Raw genomic sequence first — 23,338 nt, forward strand, 5'->3', positions numbered from 1 at the left:
TGTCGGTAAGCACTGACAGACCTTTAATAAGTAAGTGTCACATACTTAGTATTTGGTTTTCATACCCCATTGTTTAATAGGGAGCAGATTGCCAAAATCTAGATTAGGACACGCTTCTTCAGATTCCCTGTTTACAGCACTTCCAATGCCAACAAATATTTTTCCCTCACCAGCATGGCCCCAGAACAGGTCAACCCAAATCATCTTGTTTTTCATTTAGGGCAAAATACTCGAAGTCCCAGACTTAATGGGTTTAGTGTGTTCAGGGAAGCATTTCCTCATAACATGTGAAATGTTTGAAATGCATCTCATAACCTGTGAAATGTTTGAAATGCATTTTTAAAAAACTGGCTTGGTTTTGAAAAGAGAGAATAATATTTGGGGTAAAAGGTCTTGGTTTTGATAAGACGACATAAAATTTTGTGTTCAAGGAGTACAGTCCCTGTTTCTGGGATCCCAAGTCTGTGCTCCCTCATCAGGCTGCTTTTATTCTAGTTGCTGATTTGCCAGAATCCAAATCATGAGGAATCTGGATTCAAAGGGTCCAAAATGGGGTTGGGGGAAAGATCACAAAGGGGCTTCTGATCTATCCCCAATGAGGGATGGAAGGGATGCTAAGTCTCCCAACAAGATGCTCATACCCTAAGCTATTCAAAACCCCAAGGACCGTAACCCAGGAGCAACACACTTGGGGAACATTGGAATGAACTGCTCATGAGGGCTTTGAGACACCTCCTTGCAGCTGAGTTCATGGACACACTCTAAAGAGGGTAAAGCTGAAAGCAGCTTGATATAATAAGGTCGTGAAATCATAGTGCTATTTTTTCATAGTGCTGTTCTCTAGAACTGTCTTGTTATAATATGGTTGGCACGAAATATAAATTCTAGAGAGAAAATAAGAAAAAATGGTAAGCAGACAAAGCACCATTCTTTTGTATTCTGTCCCCTGGTCTTTGTGGCTGTGATCACTGGCATATGCTGAGATAAGAAGTGAGTGCCTGTGGGATTTTGTACCCAGCACAAAATGTCACAACACATTGGTCCTTTGGGAACCCTGCAGAGACAGGCCTTTGAAGGTCAGCTCTCTGCAGTTAAACTGTGTGGTGCTGCCTGGGTGACCCAAATGCACCAGGACCTATATCACAAGCCCACCTGGTTCTTTCTCTCTCTCATCTTTTTCTAAGGTGAGATTTTCATAACCAATAACAATCTTAATAAGAATTAAGACACCAACAATGATGTAGTGTATATAAAGCAAGAACTACAACCCTGGCATTTAAAATCAAGTACAGTAGAGGGAAGAAAATTTGGACTTCTGACATAAGATTGAACCCATCAGGAATGACCTAGAAGGATTAAAAAGGGTTACCATTGTCTCCCCCAACAATTCCTTTTGATTACTGATTTGCCAGAATCTGGATTTCTGTTTTTCTCCAATCTAGCACTTCTCTTTGAGAATGTAGCTTTTTGGGGATTTTGAGTTTTGCTATAGGATGGACAGTGGAGAGTGTGAGATGTTGTTTCTGTCTAGTGTTTATAATATGCTTTGATTCCAACAGCAACATTTGGAAGAAGTTGTAGTAAGTATAAAACCCTGGAACAAGGAAAATAAGTGAGGGAAGGGAATTAGTGATAAATCTTAAAACTTTAAATCTAAAAGTTGAGTGATACCTGTTTCCATGCTTCTGTGTCCCTGTTTTGCCAGCTTTCTATACAAATGTCAACCATGATTATGATAGTCATGTTATACATGCTGCAGCATTTACTATTTGGTGCCTAAGTGAAAATAAAGTCAGTTGGAGTACATAGATCCACCTCCATTATTGTTTTATTGTTTAAGTTTGCAGGCCCATTTTTTCCAGATTTTAGAGTTGTTTGCATGGTTTCGTCACTTCTGCATGGGGACAGAACCAGCTGTGACAGATTCATTCTCATGACACAGCACATCTGCCAGAAGCCAAGAACTGCAAGGTATTTTTCTTGATCAGCTGCATCAAAAATGTTGGCAGCTGAAGAAAATGACTAGACTTCTAGCTGGGGCACATTTGGCGGATGAAAGTAGCTGGCTCTCTCTCAGGGGGCCCTTGTGGTCCCGCAAGGTGCTCATAGGAACTAGGAAGTAGATTAGCCAAGTCATTTTAGGGCAGAAGATAACATTTGATCCAGTGTTCCTATAGTTCTTAGGTTTATCACTGTTCATAGCAAAAACATGAGGCTTTCCTTTGGTATAGGTTCCTGTTCAGAACAATGATGACAACAATAATTAATACTGATGAAGAGTTTATTATGTGCCTGGCACTATTGCTAGAACTTTACACATATTAAATCATATCATCCCTATAAATAATCTTCTGAGGTAGGGACTATTGTGATTCCCATTTACAGATGGGGAAACCAAGTCTAAGATAAATAGCTTGTTCCTGGCTCATCAGAGAAAAGTGTGCCTGTAGGACCAGGTTGTCTGGCTGCAGAATCAGGCTACAGAATCAGGCCCACACCGCTGGACCTGTTGGTTGCACTGTTGGGGTACTTCACCATCTCTCCCAGGAAGATGTTCACACTCAGAGTTGCCAGGCCCCATTTTTTAAAAATAAATCTCTAGCCTTTGTTTTTACAAATGAAGGTCTGGATCATTGTGTCCAATTTTATATCCTTGTTTTGAGAGAGAAGTTGGCAAATCTACTTTGCTTAGAAATATGTAGCCAAGACGATGAAGGGTTTGGAAACTGTGTGATATGAGGGGTGTTTGGAATAAATAAGAAAGGAATTCAGTGAATAACCAAAAGACACAGGAGGTGGTTCTGCAAATTGCCTTCAAATACTCAAGGGGCTCTTGCCATATGGGCCAGGTTCATTTCAGTTCCCTTTTCAGGGCACAATTGGGATAAATGAGCAGAAACAGAAAAAAAGAAAAGAAAAGAGAAATAAAAAGAATCATCTGAGGATGGAAGAACTGCTATAAAAGGTAATGAGCTCTCCATCATGCATGACCTGTAGCAGAAGCTATAACATCAGCTGGAAAGGCATGGGACCTTTGTGTATCAGGGCAAGAGGTTAAACTGGGTGACCTCTAGGATCAATTCCAACTCCAAAATTTATAGTACGGTGATTTTGCCATTTCAGAAAGGAGCTAAGTTGAAATTCAGCAGACACTTCCTTGAGTATCATCTTCTATCAGGCACACGATCCCTTAGGACAGCTTATAGGAGAAAAAGTGGGATGCAGGACCACAACTTAGCAAATATCAGGTCTTGTCTACACCAACTAAATGTATGACTCTGACCAGGTCTATTACCTCTCCTACCCTTAATTTCTATAACTTGAAATTTCTAAAAGAGTGATAACTGGCCCCAAAAGTTTTCTGATTAAGCAACAGTTATTTGGTAAATGGAATGAAACAAAGTGATCCTGCTCACAGTACTCTAGCTAATGGTCAAACTGCTGCTTAAGAAGCTCTGCAGAAGATCATTTCTGTACATTTTCTGGACATTGAGTTTGCCAGTAGACCTTGTGCCTCTCTGTATTTTGTTATAAAGTGAAAGTCTTGTAAGCAATTTCTTGTCCTTCTCTCTTTGTCTTATTCAGCACCAATTCAACTAGTTTTGTGATCTAGAACTGTCTCCCTTGCTGGGGTAGTCTAATTTCTCAGGGCCTACTGTATTCTAAGCAATATATCTTACAGCTTTACTGTAATTGACTTTTCATTCTTCTATGCAAAACTAGCATTTATGGAAAGCATCTATACAAGACCAAGTTCTTATTTGTCCTACTTACAGAAAACTTTTACTCTGCTTATATCTTTTCGTAAGTCAATTTGTACTTCAAATATTATGTCGTATTTTGTAAACAAGTTAATTCATAAGTGTTTGGGGTCTACTTTGCAAGACTACTTCATGACATATGACTGCTAATATCGCACTTCAAATATTTTAAAAGTAATTTTTCTCTAACTCGTGACTGTAATGACCTCTAAAAGTGTGGCGAATACATGAAATCTTCATTATAGGCACATATCCATATCTCTGCATCACTATCCAAAAAGAAACTGATTAGTTCATTTGAGATTTTTAAAAAGTAATTCTAATCAAATGCTGGCATTGGTTCCTTTAATCTGAAAAATACGGTAGTGGATTTGCAAAGAATAATTTCCCTTTTACTGAAATTTTGGTAATGAGAAACTGACATGAGAACAAACTTAATCATCCTACTACCCAACACCTGAGGCTTAGAGCCTCCCACTTGCCTGCTTGGGGAAAATACACATCACACAATTCAAAGATGAGCCCAGGTCCCTCTCCTAACATCCCACAAAAAATCTGCGCTTCACATACTTAAGCACTACTTTACTACATTTCAATAAAAATAGAATTTAATTTTGTCTCAAAAACTTGCTTTCTCCCAAGTATGGGGGAAAGGGCTTGGGTTGTGGGATCAACCACTGCAACACATGCGCTACTCAGAAATAAAGGGGTTTTACAGCCACTGAAAGGCAGGGTGCAAATGTGTATTCGGGTTAATTAATTTAGCCTTCATAGCGAATGCTTGGAACTACAAAGAAGGTTTACCAGCTACTTTCCAATAACCAAAGAATAAAACACTGAATGAGAAGGCTAAGATATTTAGCAAATAAACGTTCATTTGGGAATGACTTAGGGCTACCCAAATCTGCTCCTTGATTGAAATCAATTAAAAGGAACCAAACACTGACCTCACTGAAGAAAGCTTAAATATCCCACCTACCCAATAATGGTCCCAGTGGAGCTCAAGGCCCTGGAGGCCTCATGAATATTCTGAGAATTCAAAATACCCAAAGAAGAGGAGATGGGGGTGGAAGAGTGAGGTTTTTACTTCTAAATAATAGCAGCTCTCCTGTGGTTTTGCCTAGCCTTCCAGGGTTCGCTTTTCAAGCTCTTTATTGAAATTGCTCAGGTCTTTAACTGATCTCCCGCAAGGGCTCAAAAGCCTTAAGCTAATTACATTTGGCTGAGATATGCTTGATGAGATGGGAAAAATATAAAGCTTTTGAAAGGGTGAAAAATCTCTAACCATCTGCTGGTGGTGTTACTAAAAGAACAATAAGGGAGAAGAAAGAGGGCTGCTAGCCAGAGTGGAAAGGTACAGGATTTCTTTAATTACTGGGTCAATGAGAGAAAAAAAAAAGGCAGGCCAAAAAAAGTTTAGAGGACTAGGCAGCAACTGTGTTTAACGAACATGCAAAGCCAAACATGGACACCAAAAAAGGGACACATTTTTGATGGAGAAAGGGGAATTCGGTCAGCTTGGCTTAGAAAGACATTTCTAATTAGAAATCACAGGTTTATGGAAAAGAGAGAAAGACATGCTCCTAAATTGTAATTAGGTTTCGGAACAACCTCTCTACTTCTTTTCAGGTTATCTGCATTCCTCAAAGGCAGTTTCAGATGGAGCTCTAGTGATGTGTGTTCTCTCTGATGCATCGTCCACAGTAGCTTCTGTTGTACTTGGCAATCCAGGTGAACAGCCTGCCTTTAGCTTTCAAATCAATGCCCCAGGTGTTGATCCAATATGGCAAATGGCTTATGTGCATTGCTCTAAAAGCCTTCTTCAGTTCCTCCTCTTATTTTATAAAAATAAGGAATGTCCTCGAATTCAGCTGAGAAAAATGTCAGATTTTGGAAAACAAACAAACTTAAATGACAAAGGGACAGCTAAATCAAAGTTTATTTTTACTTTCCATAGGGTAACTCCTGCAAGTTGAGCAACAGAAATGCTCCAAATCCTATTTTTTTTCCCCAAACTTTGCAGAAGAAATACCATTTTCTTTCACATTACTCCATCTTGCTTCTGTGTCTGAAGATGGATAAAACTATGAAAATTATGGAAAAATGTTGTTCTTTTCCTTTTGTTATTCGCTTTTCATCGAAACCAGGAAAAAAAAATTGATGTAATTAACACACTTTTCAGATACACAACTCAAATGCGGTGTATTTTCAGATACAACTCAGGATGCTCTTGGAGTACTCCAGGTCTGCTTTCCAATGAACAAACACAATTCTCTTGTGTACATAGTCTTTCTTCTCTCTTCCACACTGTCTCAGATCTGCCGCTGTGGGAGGGATGCACTGTGCCATTGACCTTAAAAAGGGCACATGTGGGAAGGCAGCTGACCTCAGATATACTGAGGTTTAAGTTGGAAAGAGGTCCTCATCCTTACCACAGCTACCCTGTGTCCAGTGTCCCAGCTTCACGACCTAGGAGTCCATGATGATGCTGAAAGACCACCCATAGTGCTGATGTGAGTCAGCTGGTGTGGATAATAAGCAAGGGCTTTGCTAGTGTTCTCAAAGTGTGGTCTTTAGACCAGAAGCCTCAGCACCACCTAAGAACTTGTTAAAAATGGAAATTCTTGCCTGCCTGTCACTCCTAAATCTGCTGAATCAGAAACTTGAGGTAGCAGATACAGGAATTCTTCCTTTAACAAGGCATCCAGGTGACTTGGATCTACTCAGAAGGGGTATGTTTTATGTCTGTCTGACTATTGTCTATCTATCTATCTATCCATCTATCATCTATCATCATCATCTATCATCATCATCATCATCATCTATCTATCCATCTATATATTTTTGCCACATTTAAACACCCCACCCTCCAAAAATAAATAAATAAATAAATAAATAAATAAATAAGGCAAAGGGAAAAGTCTAAGGAATTTTCAAAAAGTACAGTCTAAATTTGAATGCAAAATACTAGAGTAGTGGTGTCATTCAAAATGCGGTCCACAGACCAGCAGCATCAAGTGACATCACTTAGAAGCTCAACAGAAGTGCAGATTCGCAGGCCCACTAGGATGTACTGTATCGGAATATCTGGGGGCGAGGTCCAAAAATCTGTGCTTTAATGAACATTCTAATTTTTATACACACCTAAGTTTGAGAGCCACTATGCTAGAATCATATAGCAACTATATTTTAGTCACTTTGGCTTTAAACTATTAGAAAACTATTAAGGTCAAAAAGTTCTCTATTCCCATTTTGTAGTCAAGGAGAGCCAAATTGGAAAGGTTGTTAGAAATCAATTTTATATCATCTTTGTTTCAAAAAGGCATTGTTTAAATATTTACTTCATTATTTTTCCCAGACCAGAAAATAGAAACCAGCTCTTTCTCTACCTTCCGTCCTTCTTCCTTCTCTCTTTTCTTTTTTCCTCTTTCATTTTTTTCTTTCTCCATCCCTACTCCCTTTATTTCCCTAATTCCTTTACTGTAATTCCTTTTCTTCTAATCTCTTAGAGATGTATAACTATTCTATTGGCACTTACTGTGGCCATGGTAGATTTACCTGAATTAAATTCCAGTCGTGCAACCAACAGAGATTGACATTAAAAAGGGATGACTCATGATAATAAAAATGCCGCCTAATTTAGCATGGATTATAGAAGAAAGTATAACTTTATGGCAATTCCAAACTAGAAAAATATTGGGGATATATTAAGATAAGCCTGAATTTTCAACATGGTTCAGAGAGAAACCATGTTGAGAGGTAATGTGTTAGTTTCCGACTGCTGTTCTAACAAATTACCATTGACTTAGTGTCTTAACATAACACATTATATTACCAGAAGTCTGAAATGGGTCTTATGGGGCTAAATTCATGGTATCAGCAGAATTATCTTCCTTCTGGAGGCTCTGGGGAAGAACCCATTTCCTTACATATTTCAGTTTTTAGAGGATGCCTGTATTTATTGTCTCATGGCCTCCATACATCTTCAAAGCTGGGAACTTGAAATCTCAAGCTCCCGCCCCCCACCACAGTATGTACGCATGTGTTTGTGTGTATATGTGTGTGTGTATATGTGTGTGTATATATATATATATCTTATCTATTGCTTATCTTATTTAGTTATGTATATAATTACTAGTTTTTATGCAAGTTTTATTATGCAAATTTATTGTATAAGGTTATCCATAATATTAGTAGAAAAAATAAGAATAACATATAATATTAAATGACTATTAAATTTGAAAAAATATTCTCTTTACATTAAAATTATATGTCCATATCTTAATGTGTTATGAACCACATCTCTCTGGATCCTGAATATTATTATTTTATGAACTATGCTTGAAATTACATGAAAAATGAAGAATATGTGAAGTAATTTTTGTGTATATTTGAGGAATAAACTAAATATGATAAGTGGGAAAGAAATTTCTAAGAAGAAATAACCATTTTTTTTTCCCTTCCATTCTTACTCCTCTACAGTTTTTTCTACTAGATTCAATTAAAACTCAAGGCTAATAAACTGTGACATCTCTGAAAAATGAACAGACATGCTTCTATATCAAAGACGTAAGCTCTAACAACCAAGTGACATTTATCGATTGGAAACATGACTGATTCAGCTCGACAACATTTTCTTTAAAGATTCATAATGAAATAAAGTGATCGCAGACAATCAACACAAACCCCTTGCTATTGTTAAAGTGTTTACCTCCCTTTTTCCTTTTTTTTAATCATTGTAGCAGATGTCATAAAGTAAATGTACTGAAACATTCAAGCAGCAATCTCCCTAATTGTTTCCATCTTGATTATAAAAACACATTGAAAGGTAAATCCTCACAATGAAAAAAATGAAAAAAATAATTAACATTAAGAATGCTCCTTATCCCACCTGCTTTTTGCGTACTGCCCTGAAATGTAAGCACCTGATGTAAAAAGAGTAATGAAAATAAATTGAGTTTCCTTCTAAAACAAAGAAAAAGTAGCGCTTAAATTTGATATTCCAATCAATATCTGAGTTTAAATTTATGTTAAAATTTGGTTGACAAGATTTTGGTCTTTACAGTCAAATGTGTATGTGAACATATTTACACATCCATTTTATTGCAATCCCTATCAACCCCAGTTAGACCTGCACCTTTTAGTTCTGTCACCTAATGGTCTTTCTGTAAAAATGATTATAATTAGGATGTTTAGCTCATAGTTCTAATACAAATCTCACTTGTAGTATACTCAGAGAAAGCAAAGTTAACTAGTTTACAGTTAACTAGTAAATAAATAGAACTCCCCTTTTAAATACAGGGTCAAAAAGAAATGTGTTTAAAGGAAACAAATTTTTATTCCAAGGGAGAAAGATTACTTATCCTATAGCCTAAAATTCTTAGAGCGTAAGCCCACTGCTTTGGATCCCTTCCAAAGGAGGTTAACATCAGAAGGAGCCATTTTTCCCTGGTCCACTAGTGTGGGAAGGAGTGTAGACAGAGCAAATGCTGTGCCTACAAAAAGGCAAGGCATTGTGGGAATAAATAAAATAAAGCTTTTTTCCCATTATCAGTGAAGCATACATGTAGACATGTCTGAATATATTGATAAAGAGTGCACAATTAAAGAGTTTCTGCACAGAAATGAGGGTAATTTGTAAATAGAAATGAGGGCTACATTCACACAGATGCCCAATACTGGGGGTTGGCAAATTTTTTTCTGTAAAGAGTTAGATATCAGGTGTTTTAGGCTTTATATGTTTTAGTAAAATTTTATCTGTGGACACTGAAATTTCCATATCTCACAAATTATTATCTTTTTTCTCCCAATCTTTAAAAATGCATAAACCATTCTTAGCTAAAAAGCCATATGAAAAGAGGCAGCAGGCCAGCTTTGACCTGTTGGTCATCGTTTGCTCACTCCTGTTAGAGGCCACCAGTCATTCTCAGAAATGGTTTAATGTTATCTTTTCCACAACTGTAAGAAGCATGAGAATAAGTATATCTCTTACTGAAGAGGAAACTGGAGGCTCTAAGAGGCTCAAGCAGCTTACTCATGGTTATAGCTAGTCATCATCAAAGTCAGACTAAAAATCAGATCTTCTGACTCTTAACCTTATGACACACATGCACACTCACACCTCACACGAGAGCACGTGCGCGCGTGCACACACACACACACACACACTATAGAATTCATATAGAATCGTGAAAAAAAGCATTAAAAAATGAATTGTTTATATAGTTTTCCTTGGTATCCTTGGGGGATTGGTTCCAGGATCACATCCCACCCACAGTATCCACTGGTTCTGTATCCTAATCCTAAGGACATGATAATCTTGTTGCTGGCTTGTACTGCACTTTCTACCTGTCTATATCCATCTTTTTCCAAGACCATAGACCATAATATACCTTAAGTCTCCATCGATTTTGGTCAACTTTAGGTAAACAGATAAAGGATTACTATTCCGTATTATACTTATTAATTGATACAAGAAAATAATTGAGATGTATGCATTCTATATAACACTTGGAGAAAAAGTTCAGTATATTTCATAATAAAACATAAATAAACATGTGATAGAATAATGATACAATGCTAACATAGTTAAGATTTTATGTCAAATATTTCTTCAGAAAAATGTTTTAATGTTGGCTTTAAAACATAAGATCCTTTTTAGAGGAGATCTCTTATGATATTACTTTCCTATTTAGTTATTAACCTAAGTGATGTGATTTTACTGGATTTCATATGTATTGCAGATCCTGCTGGGAAAGCATAAAACTTGACTCACTTAGGAAGAGGCAATGTGGCTATATGAGTAAAGCTGCCATATGTGAAATCTCACTTTATGCCTGTTGAAATTTTTGTATTTCAAGTCTCCTAGGGATATGTCCATTGTGCTATTGTGTAATTTTATCAGCATGAACTTCTGGTGAATATTTTCTCTTCTTTTCAAAACCCATATTTTGATAGAGCTAACTTCAAAGCTTAATGTTGCAACATCTGTGCCCATACACCTGGGAGCCATAGAAGACGTATCCTGAAGATTATCTACATTTTCTAATATTATAGAATGTTACAAAATGAGAGAAAAAGGTTATACGTGTTTCCTGGTCTGGAAGTTTTTGTAAGAAACCTCTTTCTGTTTCCTTAGAAAGATTCTCAAAATAAAAAGAACCGATATTTCTAAAGCTATAAAGAATATCCCTCTAGATGTAACAGAATACTCATTTGTTTTTGTTTCCCGGTAAGAATAAGTCTTAATACATAAGTGCAACTTCCATTAAGAGACACTGTGGATATACACAAAACCTGTAGCTATTTTCTCAAAATGTTTTTAAACAAGACTCTTTAATAACTATATAAAACAAAAAAAGAGAAAATTCTGCTACTTTTAACCTATTTACTACTTTTATCTGTGGAGCAACCAATAAATAAAAGCCTTATGCTTTTAAAAACAGAAATTATGAATCATTATGTTATACACCTGAAACTAATATAGTGTTATATGCCAATTACATCTCAATAAAAAAATTAAAATATAAAAATATAAATTATGGCTGAATCAGTATTTCTTAAGCAGAAGATGGAGATCTTGACCAAAAAAAAAAAAAAAAGGCCTTTATAAATAAAAGAGATGACTCCCACTTCACTTTTCATTAATTATTCTATCTTTATAGAATAAAATATACATATTGAAACTCCCTGAAGGAGATAGTGCTGAAAATGAAATGTGCAGAACAAATTGTTGTTGAAGGATAATGTGGAATATGTGAACTTTATGTGGATTTAAAATAGTTAGGAAGGACAATGAATGGACTTGAGGAACTCCACATGTGAATTCTCTTGATTTTTGTCATCTATTTATTAAAATATGATAAATACTAAACACGAAGTACTTTCTATGTGCCGAGTATTGTAATTGCTTTACGTGTGTTAACTCAAATTTTCACCACAACAGTATTTGACAGTTACTTTATTCATTACCATCTTGCAGGTAAAGAAACTGAGGCATGGAAAGATTAAATAACTTGCCCAAGGTCACCCAGCTTGCCAATGAGGAGCAAGATAAATCTACATTGCCCCATTTTCTTTTGGTTACTTTTCTTACATTTAATAGAATAGCTTTTAAGTCTTGTTTTGAAGCAAAGAATAAAATGATAAAGGTAATGCATTTTAAGTTATTTCAAATTTAAACAGAAATATTCAAGGAAGGGCCAAGTCAGGTATCTGTGGTAGAGAAGGGAAGGGACAATGAGATTAATTCAAGCCCACAGGCATTATTAATCTCCTACAGAGAAAAGTCAAAGCTTAATTCAAGGGAAAAAAAAAATACTTCAAAGTTTTTACAAGCAAGTAGCGGAATTTGACCTCACTTGTTTCTCGTACGCCATTCCACCATTTGTAGAAGAGGACTGGTATCCTCACAAGAGAGAGGGGAAAAGTGGGTAGTTAACTCTTCAGTAATGAGAGGAGAGCTCAAAGCTGGGGAAGACAAGGGGAGAAGGGTAACATGTCTGCGTGCACTGAACTGAAGAGTTTTTCCCTGTAGGTCAAGTTAGAAAGAAGAAAAAGTACCAGTTTGATGGGCCTCATTTGCATGTGTTGAGTTAAATATATAAAGTAAATAATTCTGCTATAGAGAAATTAAGCAGGTAGGCATGGCACTGCTTATTTTACATTTCGGAAGTACATGTGAAGGGAGTAATGCCATGGATCTATGTCTCAAGTAAGGGTTATATCAGTTGCCTGCTATCATTCTCATTAAATACTCCAAATACTCCAAATATACCATTTACTTGACTTGCCAGGAACATGGTGTCATGAACTTGAACTAGGATTTGCAATAAAGAAAAGGTTATTAGAGGCATACACATGGAAGAATATTGTGCTCTAAATCCAGTGGAAACAAACAAAAAAAGATGTCAAAATCACTAACATGGCTTACTAATTAAAGTGTATCAATGCCTCTGCCAAGAAGAGTTCACAATTTGGAAGCTATAGCTACTATTGACCTGATTTTACAATTGAGATCATGTCTGCATTTTAATTTGGAAGGAAAATTGATCACTGTGTTTTGTAAACAAGGCCTGTCAAGTTATTACTTTGCAACTGCTTTGCAAACACATATTTATTTAAGAGCATCATCATTTATGATATAGTATATTAGAGAAATTATCTCACTTTTGATTTCATGTTTTAGTTTTTAAGAGATTGTTCTATATGTGAAAATGAATTCTTCAAGTTCTTCAATAAATGCTAAAATTCTTTGATAATAGTTTTTTAAAATAGATTTTAAAAGATTTCTATCTGTACTCCATATACTGGCTTGTGCTCCAAATACTGCTTTAAAATTTATAAAATGTCCATTCCTCCTGTGTCTTCAGAAATCATTATAATGCTCAGGTATTTTTTAACAGTATTTAATATCATGGTATCCTAATATTAGCAGATTGCAATTTAGAAGGTTCGTATAACATGGATATTTTACATAAATTGCTTCCTTAATCACTACTATATGAAGGATGACAGAATGAAATCAATACAAAAATGTTAATCTATTTGTTTTATAGCCATCTCAATTTTTCTAAGACTCATCTATCTAGTCCATAATTTTGATTTCTTATAGGCTTCCTCAAATTTTAAATTAAATTGAATCTAAATGAATAATAAACATCTTCATACTATTTGGAAGGACAAAAAAACTTTTACAAGTATCTTCTTCTGCTACTTCTAGATTTTAGTCTACTCTCAAAAGTAGGTTTAGGTTTAAAGAAATGTTTATTTCCCCCACTTAGCAGACTGCAGTTGTGTGAGGATAACTCTGATGGTGAATTCTAGCAAGAATCCAAAGAAACTCTATTCTTGATGAGTCAATTTAAGAGCAGTTCTACCTTTTTCGCCTTCCTCTCCTTCTTGGCCATCTGTGAGTGGAATCATTTTTGGTTGCTCCACAATCGTGGTATCATCTTGGTTTGATGAAAGCTCTAAATAGGATAAGAGATAAGGATCTCAGGGATGTTTTAGTTGAAATCATTGACAAAACACAGTGACTGAAACATACTAAGTTAAAGCTCTTTTTTATTTTTCCCTCCAAGTTTCTAGAAATCATTGCCTAAAACATATACACACACCATTCACATACACAAGTACATATAGGGGTCGTGGTTCACAGTTTCATCTCATTCTTTGATAAAAGTATATTCTGGTTTCAATACCTTCTGTTTCCATGTATGAGCTCTGTGACTCTGCCTCAATATTTATTTCATTCTTCATCGAATCATTCTCTTGTCCTGTTAAGAACAGTGATTGAAAAATAAAAGAAATGTGATGTGCATGACCATAGGTTTATCCCTGGTTTGAAAAAACAAACATTTCAGAAACTGTGTGTTTTATCATGCATGATGAGGTAGAAAACAGTTTTGAACCAAAGTGATGGATAAAGGTATTTTGCAAATTATCAAACTTATATCAATTATTTTATAAGAAATAGCCAGATCATTTAGGCAAAAACTCTTCTTAGAGCTGATTGGTATAATTAGTATTTAGTGTATGAATGCACTGAACATCTGTGGATACAACCTAGAAGTCTAGAGATTTTAAATGATTTCTGGGCTGCATGGGTTAACTACATTTAATTTCCCTTTAAGATAAAGATATTTCCTTTATTGATGATTCCTGGAAAATTAAAACACTACTGACATTTTCATTCTTCATCAATGGAGCATGAAAAACTTGAGTAATGTGAGCACACACAGATTGGGTCACCTAACAGCTCAACCATTCTCTAAAGATACCTACTAAATATAGCAAAGGTCAGGAGAGAATTCAGCCAAGTCTTGATTACTCTGAGGCTGATGATCTAGTAATATTTTTTCTTCTACTACCCCTGGCTTCCCCTTCCCCCACCCCAAAGAGTTTAGAACATTTAAGTGCTCATTAAGAGAGGAAATTAAAATCTGCCCATTTTGTTTAATTTTAATGAAAGATTTTATATTGAGGATATTTAACTGTTGAATTAAAAAAAAAAAAATCCAGTGCTAGGGTTGGTTATAGGCACAATGGGATACAGAAGAGCTTGGATTTTTTGCCTGGTACGTCCCTGTGGTAGCGTGCGCTATTGTTCCAGCTTATCTCTACTTGTTTCTGTAAGAGGATTCTACTGCTCTGTTTCTGACCATGTGACCTGTAGTAACTCCTGTGGGACAAGAGTATGTTCCCACCTCTTGATGCCAGGCCTATTCTTGTGACTAGGTTTAAAAAATGGCATAGCAATAGACATGATGTGTACCACATTTAAGCGGAATTCAAGGTCCATTGCCTGTTTCCTCCAGCTCTCTTGCTCCTAATAGAGTATACTTCAGCCTAGATCCTCAGATGAAAACATGGAGCAAAACCAAGCAGAGACAGGACAAAACTTTGTTGATGTAAACTAATGGGACTTTTATTTATTTAGTTATTTGTTATAGCAGCAAAGCTAACTTACACAGTCTTTCAACGTTACAGAGTCCTCTTCAATACAACTATTCTTATACTACTTCCCCTTGGTTCATTCTCTGCTAGAGTGACATAGACAGAAAAAAAAAAGTGTTTGACATCCTTACCTCTCAAGCTCAATTTTAATCAAAAAGATCTGATTTTTGATTAAACTAAACTAAAAATTTCAACTGTCTTTGATGCCCTTCTCTCATCGTTCTTAAAATTCAGTGAAATGCCAAGATTTGATGATTCTAAAAAATGTCTTTTTTCCCACCATTCAGTCTCCTTCCCTTTTCCTCATTCAGAGATGTATTATCGTCTCTTAAATCTATCATTTTCTTCTCTTATAATCTATCTCGTGAATGGCTAACAGTAATAGCTTTTAAAATATGGATTTGATCAAGACTTTTCCCTTGCTGATAAAACTCATTCATCCCTATTTCTCCCCATTGCTACTCAAAGTATGGTCCATGAACAAACAACATTGGAATCACCTGGAAGCTTTCCAAAAATGTATTTCAGACCCCATCTCGGACCTACAGGATTAGAGTCTGCATTTTAACAAAATCTCTAGGTAATCTGTACGTACATTAAATCTTGAGAAGCACTATCCTAGAGAATATATTTACTAATTATTGATCCCATAAAAAGGCCAGACTTTGCCTAAACATTTCATATTCATTTTCTCTAATCATATTAGTACTGTAAAGCAAGTATTATGATCCCTATTCTGCTTTCAAAATTCATAACTATGTTTATCTGACTACAAATCCCTTTTCTTCTGGAAATATCTTTATTTTGCCTTTTAATTTTTATATCGAAGTATACTTTGCATATAGTAAAATGCTCACCAGCATAAGCATACAGCTTTTAAAATATACACACATGTATCTCCTTGTGTAATCACCACCCAGACTGAGAACATTTCTATCACTAGTGACTTCCTCTGTTGGTACCTGTAGATACCCCGACAGGTGAAAGGTAACCATTTTATCTGTTTTTGAATTTCATATAAACAGAACATACATTATATGCTCTTTTGTATCTCACTTTTTTTACACCTGTTTCTGAGAGGTTAATCCCAGTTGTTGTGTCTATCAATTATTCATTATTTTTCATTGATGTATACTGTTCCAGGAATGAAATTGCTAAGTAATAGGCAATACATATATTTAGCTTTACTAGACCCTGGAAAACAGTGTCCAAAAGAGTTTGCCCCATTTTGCACTTTCACCTGAAATATGTGAGGATTCCAATTGTGCCCTTTAATTTTTACTGTCATGAAAAATTATAGAGAAATATAATTTTAGTCACACATTTCTTTAACATGGAAGAGTAAGCCACATAAAATCTTTTCCTCAAAACCCATTTCTACTTTTCTCACTTTTGGGTACCATATAGAGTGATCACATCTTTACTTACTGAGTTTCTCCCTCATTCATCTACTTAGGTTCTCTTGTTACATTGTAATACAGCTGTATCTGCATTTGTCCCTCGTACCATGTTATAAGCATTGTGAAGATAAAATGTGTTTTGTTCAAATTTCCTTTCTCAGCACCCACTACGTAAGAAGTGAGCAATAACTATCACTTTAATTGGCCCTCTATTATAATACTCATTGAGTATTATAATACTCTATTATAAATAGTAATTAGGGACTGCAACCTCCTATTGTACTTTTTAACAACAAGGTAATGCCTTAGGCTACTGAGCACTTCATATACTATATTTATTGCAAAGATCCTGGAAGAAGAAATGGATATTTTAGGCAAATCATAACCTCACTGGGCCTTAATTTTATTGTTATTTTTTTAAAAGGCCAAAAAACTAGATAATATCTTAGATTCTAACTTTGGCATTATATGAGGATATGTCTCCTGGTAAAGATACTCATCACCACTGACATTTGGGAAGACAATATTGAGAGGGAAACTTCACTACTTATTGAGTGAGCCTCATTCTCTATCACTGTTGATATGGGGAACTCATTATTTGTGATCTGGCTTTATCTATACAATGAAGGTAAAGAGTAGAGCATTTGGAGAGTAGAAGCAACCACTCATATTCTTGTGTATCTCTAGTCCCAGTGTGCTCCACTTGATAAAATTTCAGAGGAATTCTTTCAGGAATAGGAAGACTACAATTCAGCAGGGTCTGGGGCACTGCAGATATGATGGGACCACAGCTGCTGATGAATAATAGGGTATTTCTCTGTGACTAGTAAGGTCTGGCACTGCACTTTGAGGTTGAGAGACCATTGCTAAGCTTTATTGGGGAGTATTTCTTTCCCCTGCCTTTTTCACTTGTGCCTACTCTTGATCTATTTCACCTGTGTGCCTAACATACTGTGGCAATCTTTTCTTGAAATGGAAATGCATATATATTTCTCTATAATTTTTCTGAAATAAAGTTAGTAAAAAATGGGGTAAGAAATGAGGTGCACAGCTTTGAAATCCAAGAACAATTGTATTTGCTCAATCCTGAGCAAAGTGAGGATTTAGCATCTTACACAGAGGTGTATGTGAGTTCCTTGCCCCACACCCAGGCCCGCTGTGTGTTAACAACGACTCCCGCCATCTGCTTTTCTCTTCAGTGCACAGACATCCCACATTCCATCTTGCTTTCTTGACCCCATGGGGGCAAGCTTTATGTTTGCTTCTCCACATTCAGTCTAGCTGAATTCCACCCACTGTCTTTTGCCCTAATCCCTCCTGGCAGAGGAAACAACAGAACATAAAAGATCTCACAGTTTATATGTATATTTTTTATAGAGTGAACTCAATCATCCATATTAATGGGAGGGAACTATCAGAACAGATAATCCAAAAATCCATTCACTTTTCTTTAGAAATAGATCACATGATTGTGTTCTTGGAGACCTGGTAATTAAGTTTGGCTCAGGCTAATGTTTAATTAATTTGCATAAAAATTGGTCTGGAAATATCAGTCTGGAATTAAACATTTCTAGAGGGTAAACCTAAACTCCCTCTGTAAATGAACTGTTTTTAACCAATAGCAACAACAATGCAGTTTTATTGTTTGTAGATTATTAGATGCTCAAATCTTCCTAAGAAAAAAGACTTTGTTTTTTTGATGTTCGTTTTAAAGATAATAGAAATCGTGTCCTTTTGTTAAATGTAAAACTTGATTGCTGCTGTTATTCAAAGTTGTACTTTTACTATGTTTAAAAATATCCCAGATTAAGAGCAAAATTTAAACTTAAATTAGTGGAAATTTGATTATCTTTTGTCATCTTTAGTTTTCTTGTAAGGCAAGTAAAACTTTCCTAATGTAAATTATTTCTAAAATTATTATTTTTTTGTAGTTATAAAAGAAAGGCAATTTCCTATAGAAACACTGAAAAATACATACAATTATTGATAATTATGGATAATTTTACAACTAAGAGATTGCCACTGTAAATATTGTAAACTGCTATCGTTTTCTTGTGCGAGTATACATACATAGTTATATATATATATACACACACTGTATATGTATGTATATAAACATATATACCTGTTATATGTGTGTGTTTGTGTGCATGTCTCTGTGTGTGTGTGTGTATATATATATATATATGCACACATATGTATGGAATCAAAATGAATTTACACTTTGATTCTTCCTTTTTTAGTTTATATTTTTATAAGCATCTTTACACTGTCATTACAATTTCTTCAGAAATCTTAATTAAAAAAAATGCATTATATTCCATGTTATAGACAAACTTTGGGATGGTTCCTCTTTTTTTTCCATTAAACGGTATTGCAATGAACATTTTTGTGGATAAATAACATCATATTTTTAATGAGTGGTACTTTAAGATAAATTCCTGAAGCATAATTATTGGATAAAAATATGAACATTTGACCTTTTATTAGATTTTGTCAAAACTGCTGACAAAGTTATGCCTGCTAATCTCCTACCAATTAAATGGTGTGTGAGCATGTTTGGACAGTCTGTTCATACCAATTCTGTGTATTTTCAATCCTACTTAAACGTCTGATATTCAAAAGGAGAAGACACTGAAATCATGTTTTATCTGCATTTCTTTAAGTAATAAAGAGAAAGGTCTGTCTTCATAGATACAATAACTATATTTTGTCTTTGTAAATTATAATTGAGTTCTCTGTCCATTTTCCTCTTGGATTTTTCTTTTAAATTTATTTTTTAATTGATTTATGAGGTCTTTATTTTTGCAAAAAGAAAATTAATTCATTGTCATTTAAGCTGAGAAAACCTTTTCTTAGTAGTTTTTCTGTAGAATTTGATTATAACCTTTATTTATCATGTCTAAATTTATATATTCAGATTTACCCAAATCTCTTTTATGAGATATATTGGGATATGCACACACATGTATTGCAGATATATATGTATTTGAGCATATTTTATAACATATATGCTTACAATCATGTGTCTTTGTGTATATATTTGCAGTTCAAAAAGTAGTTTTTATTTCAAAATTTAAAGAACATACCCTTTGGTTCTCTTAGTCTATTATTTTTATAGTTTCATTTTTACATTTCATCTTTGTTCCTTCTAGAATTTAAGCTGGCATAAGGAATGAGACTGGGATTCAGTTTATTTTTCCAAATGGCCAAATAGTTGTCTTAATACCATTTATTGAGTCATCTGTTTTTGAAATGTCAGCCTGAATATGTACTGAAATCCCATATCTCCTTGGGCCTATTTCTAAACTCTTTATTCTGTTTTATCGATCAGCTTGTCCATTCCTATAGTAGGACTACAGTGTTAATGACATTTTTCAAAGATTCCATGTCATTTTTAGTCTACTTATTCCGTTATTGGCTGATAATATTATAGCCATGAATTCCCCATTGCATTTCCAATTGGATTTTATTCATATTGTATTGTTCCATATCATCTGACACACAAAAATCCATGATTGTTATATTTAATCATGGATTTAAATTTTATTGATATAAAAAGACTAACTTTCTCACTTGAGACTCTGCCAAAATTCTAACTGGATAGATTCTAAAGTAGTTTCTCATGTTTTCTTTTAATGCTCATTTGTCAAATATACCTTTTTCTAACTTTGTATTTTTAAACCTTTACCATTTTATTGAAGTTAATTCAACCTGAGTAGTTTTAACACTTAATAAAGTAATCTAATTACATTTACTGTCATAACTATTTGCATGTGTTTCTGTTATTTGTTAAATTGTGTTTATTTTACACTGCTACTTTTTTTTTGGTTATTATTTGCATTAGTGAATATACTCTCATGTTTAGAATAATCTTTCTGGGAAATTTAGAAAGTGAGAAATCTTCCTTTAATTCTATTGTCTTTTTTTGTGATTATCATAAAATTTTTCTAAGTTATTATTAAACCTAATATATTGTCGGATCCTATGACATAGTAAAATCTTTAGTTTTCATTACTATTATCAAAGTCAGCATTATATGCAACCCCTCCATTCCTACCATAATCTTTGTTGTATAAACTATGCCACTGATGCTTCATTTCTTTTCAGTCTTCCTTATTTCCAGCCTTGTTACTTCCTTCTCTTCCTTTCTATTTTAATTATTTTATAAAAATGCAATATCATAAAGTACACAAAAATAATAGAGATCAAACAACCAAAAACAAATAGAAAATCTATATATCCTTATGATGACCATCCAGCCCCAGCTTATAGCCCAATCAAAACAAACCAAAGTTTAATCAACTCCAGCTTTCACAGTAATAACTACTTAGATTTCCTCTATCATTTTGCCACTTATGCACATCTTTCTAAATATTATAGCTATTTTTCCTGCTTTTTAAAGTTGACATAAATAAATTATAAAATATATGCTTTTGTACCTTCTTTAGTTTAACATTATGTTTGTGAGATTCATCTATGGTTTTGCCTGTAATTATAGTTTGTAGTTTCTGATGAAGCATCTTCTTTGCCCTTATATTTGTTCCTCTGTATGTAATTTGTCTTTTTCCTCCCATTGTGAAATTTTTCTCTTTATCACTGGTGTTTGGTAAGTTGATTATGATGTGTTTAGATATAATTTTCTTTCTTTTTCTTTTTTTTTGTGTGCTTCAGGGTCATAGAATTTCTTGGATATTTAGCTTCATAGTTTTCATGAAATTTCTGAAAAAAGTCAGCCATTATTACTTCAATTTTTTTCTGTTGCCCTTCCATCCACCTTCTTTCAGAGATTTCAATTCATGTATATTGGAATTGGAATTACCTTTGGAAATTTTCAACATCTCACTGATGCTCTTTTCTTTCCTTCAGTTATTTATTCTCTCTGTGTTTCAGTTTGGATAGTTTTTATTGCTACATCTTCAAATTCACTAATCTTTTCTTCTGCAGTGTTGAATCTGCCATTATTCCTATCATCATCCCAGAGACTGTTTTTCATCTCTAGAAATTCAATTTAGGTCTTTTTATATCTTCCATGTCTCTAATTAACATGGACAATACTTCTTTTAGCTTCTGGAAGATGTGGAATACACTTACAATAATTTTTAACATGATTTTCATACTATTACTCCATTTATGCCATTTCTGGATTGATTTCTATCAAATGATTATTTTCTTCTATTGGTCATACTTTCGTGCTTCTTATAAAGAATTGGGAAGAGTCTAGAATTTTACTCAACTTGCAAATTAGCAAGATAGCTAGCCAAAATTCCGTGGATACTGACAGAAGACATGACTCTCAGGCCAGGAAGAACAGTTTATTATCAGAGCAATAGCAGTAGCCAGAGTACTTGTGCCTGTTCCAAGCTGCAGTTTCCATAGGGTGGCCAAGTGATACCTGCATGCCCAGTGGGTTGTATTACAGAGGATGAACCTTGATCTTAGAGAATTTGAGTCTTTTATAATGGACAATAAGCATGCCTGCTTTTTAATTTTGTGTGTGTATATGTGTAGGGGAACTATTCTTATCTTCCAAGACTGTAAACAGCCTGTTCTTTTCTCCAGAGGAAGAGAGTTTCTCTGTCTTGCAAGATTGCTCACTATGCAAACAGCCTTGGAAAGATTGGCTAAAACAAAGGCAGTCAGGGCCTCTGATTGTAAAATATGCAGAAACACAAGAGATGCATGGAAATTTGTCTTCAAGTACATCTTTTTATGACCTAAAATTTTGTCAATTACTCTGATGGGTATGAGATATATTTATATTTCTATAAATATTTTTGAGATGCATTCTTGGATCAGTTAAATTATTCAGAGTTTGATATTTTCAAGTCTTGCTTTTAAGCTGAATTGGGGAGGACAAGAGCAGCATTCAATATATTGCTAGTTTTGTTCCACTACTGTGGCAAAATCCTTCTAAGCCTGCTATGAATGTTTAGGTTTTTCAGTCTGGCATATGAAAATAGGCACTCCTCCCAGCCCTGTGTAAGCTCCAGGTATAATTTCTTCAAATTCTTTAGTGTTCTTTACCCAGCCTCTCATGCATGCACTGGTAATTTCCCCTAACACATGCACTAATCAGTACTCAGCTGAAGACTTGTAAGATTCCCTCTATTGATCTCTAGAGCATTCCCTTGGTGGAGCTTTCTCCTTTCCAGGACTCTGTCTTGAAAAAAACTAGATACTTTGGCCTTCCAATTGTCTCAGCTCTGTCTCCTCAAATCAGGGAATCTGTTGGACTCTGCCTGTGTTACTCCTCTCTGCACTTTGGCCTAGAAGTTTCTCCAAGCATTCAGCTGGTACAACCACAGGGCTCATCTCATTTCCTGACATTTTTTGAGACCTACCAAATCTTAATATTAATTGGTGTTTTTATTCTCCATGACAATGGAAAAGCATTAGCACACTTAAATTTAATTTACCTCATCCCAGTAAATACCATTATTATAATATATTTTAAGTCTAAGTATATCTTAACTCCCACAGTACATAATTATCAATATAATAATCATTGATTTTTGTTATCGATATCCATTTAGACTTTTCAATAATTACCATTTACCTTGTTTTTAATTCCTTTCATCTTTGACATTCTATCTGGGATCAATATCCTCCTACCAGGAGAACATCAGAACTCTTTGGTGATGAACTCTTTTTTTTTTTTTTGGTCTGAAATGTCCTTAATTAAACTTTATTCTTGAAATATACATTTTCCCTGGGATT

The 23,338-nt window shown here is 34.7% G+C and overlaps 1 protein-coding gene across 1 annotated transcript in view; it reads right to left on the bottom strand.

Annotated features, from left to right (window-relative positions):
- Window positions 1-23,338, bottom strand: part of LOC102880801 (O-acetyl-ADP-ribose deacetylase MACROD2) — a 178,071-nt gene that overhangs the window by 42,742 nt on the left and 111,991 nt on the right. The window contains 2 exon segments of the mRNA XM_025039707.1: window positions 13,640-13,732; window positions 13,964-14,038. Coding sequence (XP_024895475.1) covers window positions 13,640-13,732; window positions 13,964-14,038 — 168 coding nt within the window.

Source organism: Pteropus alecto, unplaced genomic scaffold (genome assembly GCF_000325575.1).
Source record: "Pteropus alecto unplaced genomic scaffold, ASM32557v1 scaffold45, whole genome shotgun sequence".
Taxonomy (NCBI): domain Eukaryota; kingdom Metazoa; phylum Chordata; class Mammalia; order Chiroptera; family Pteropodidae; genus Pteropus; species Pteropus alecto.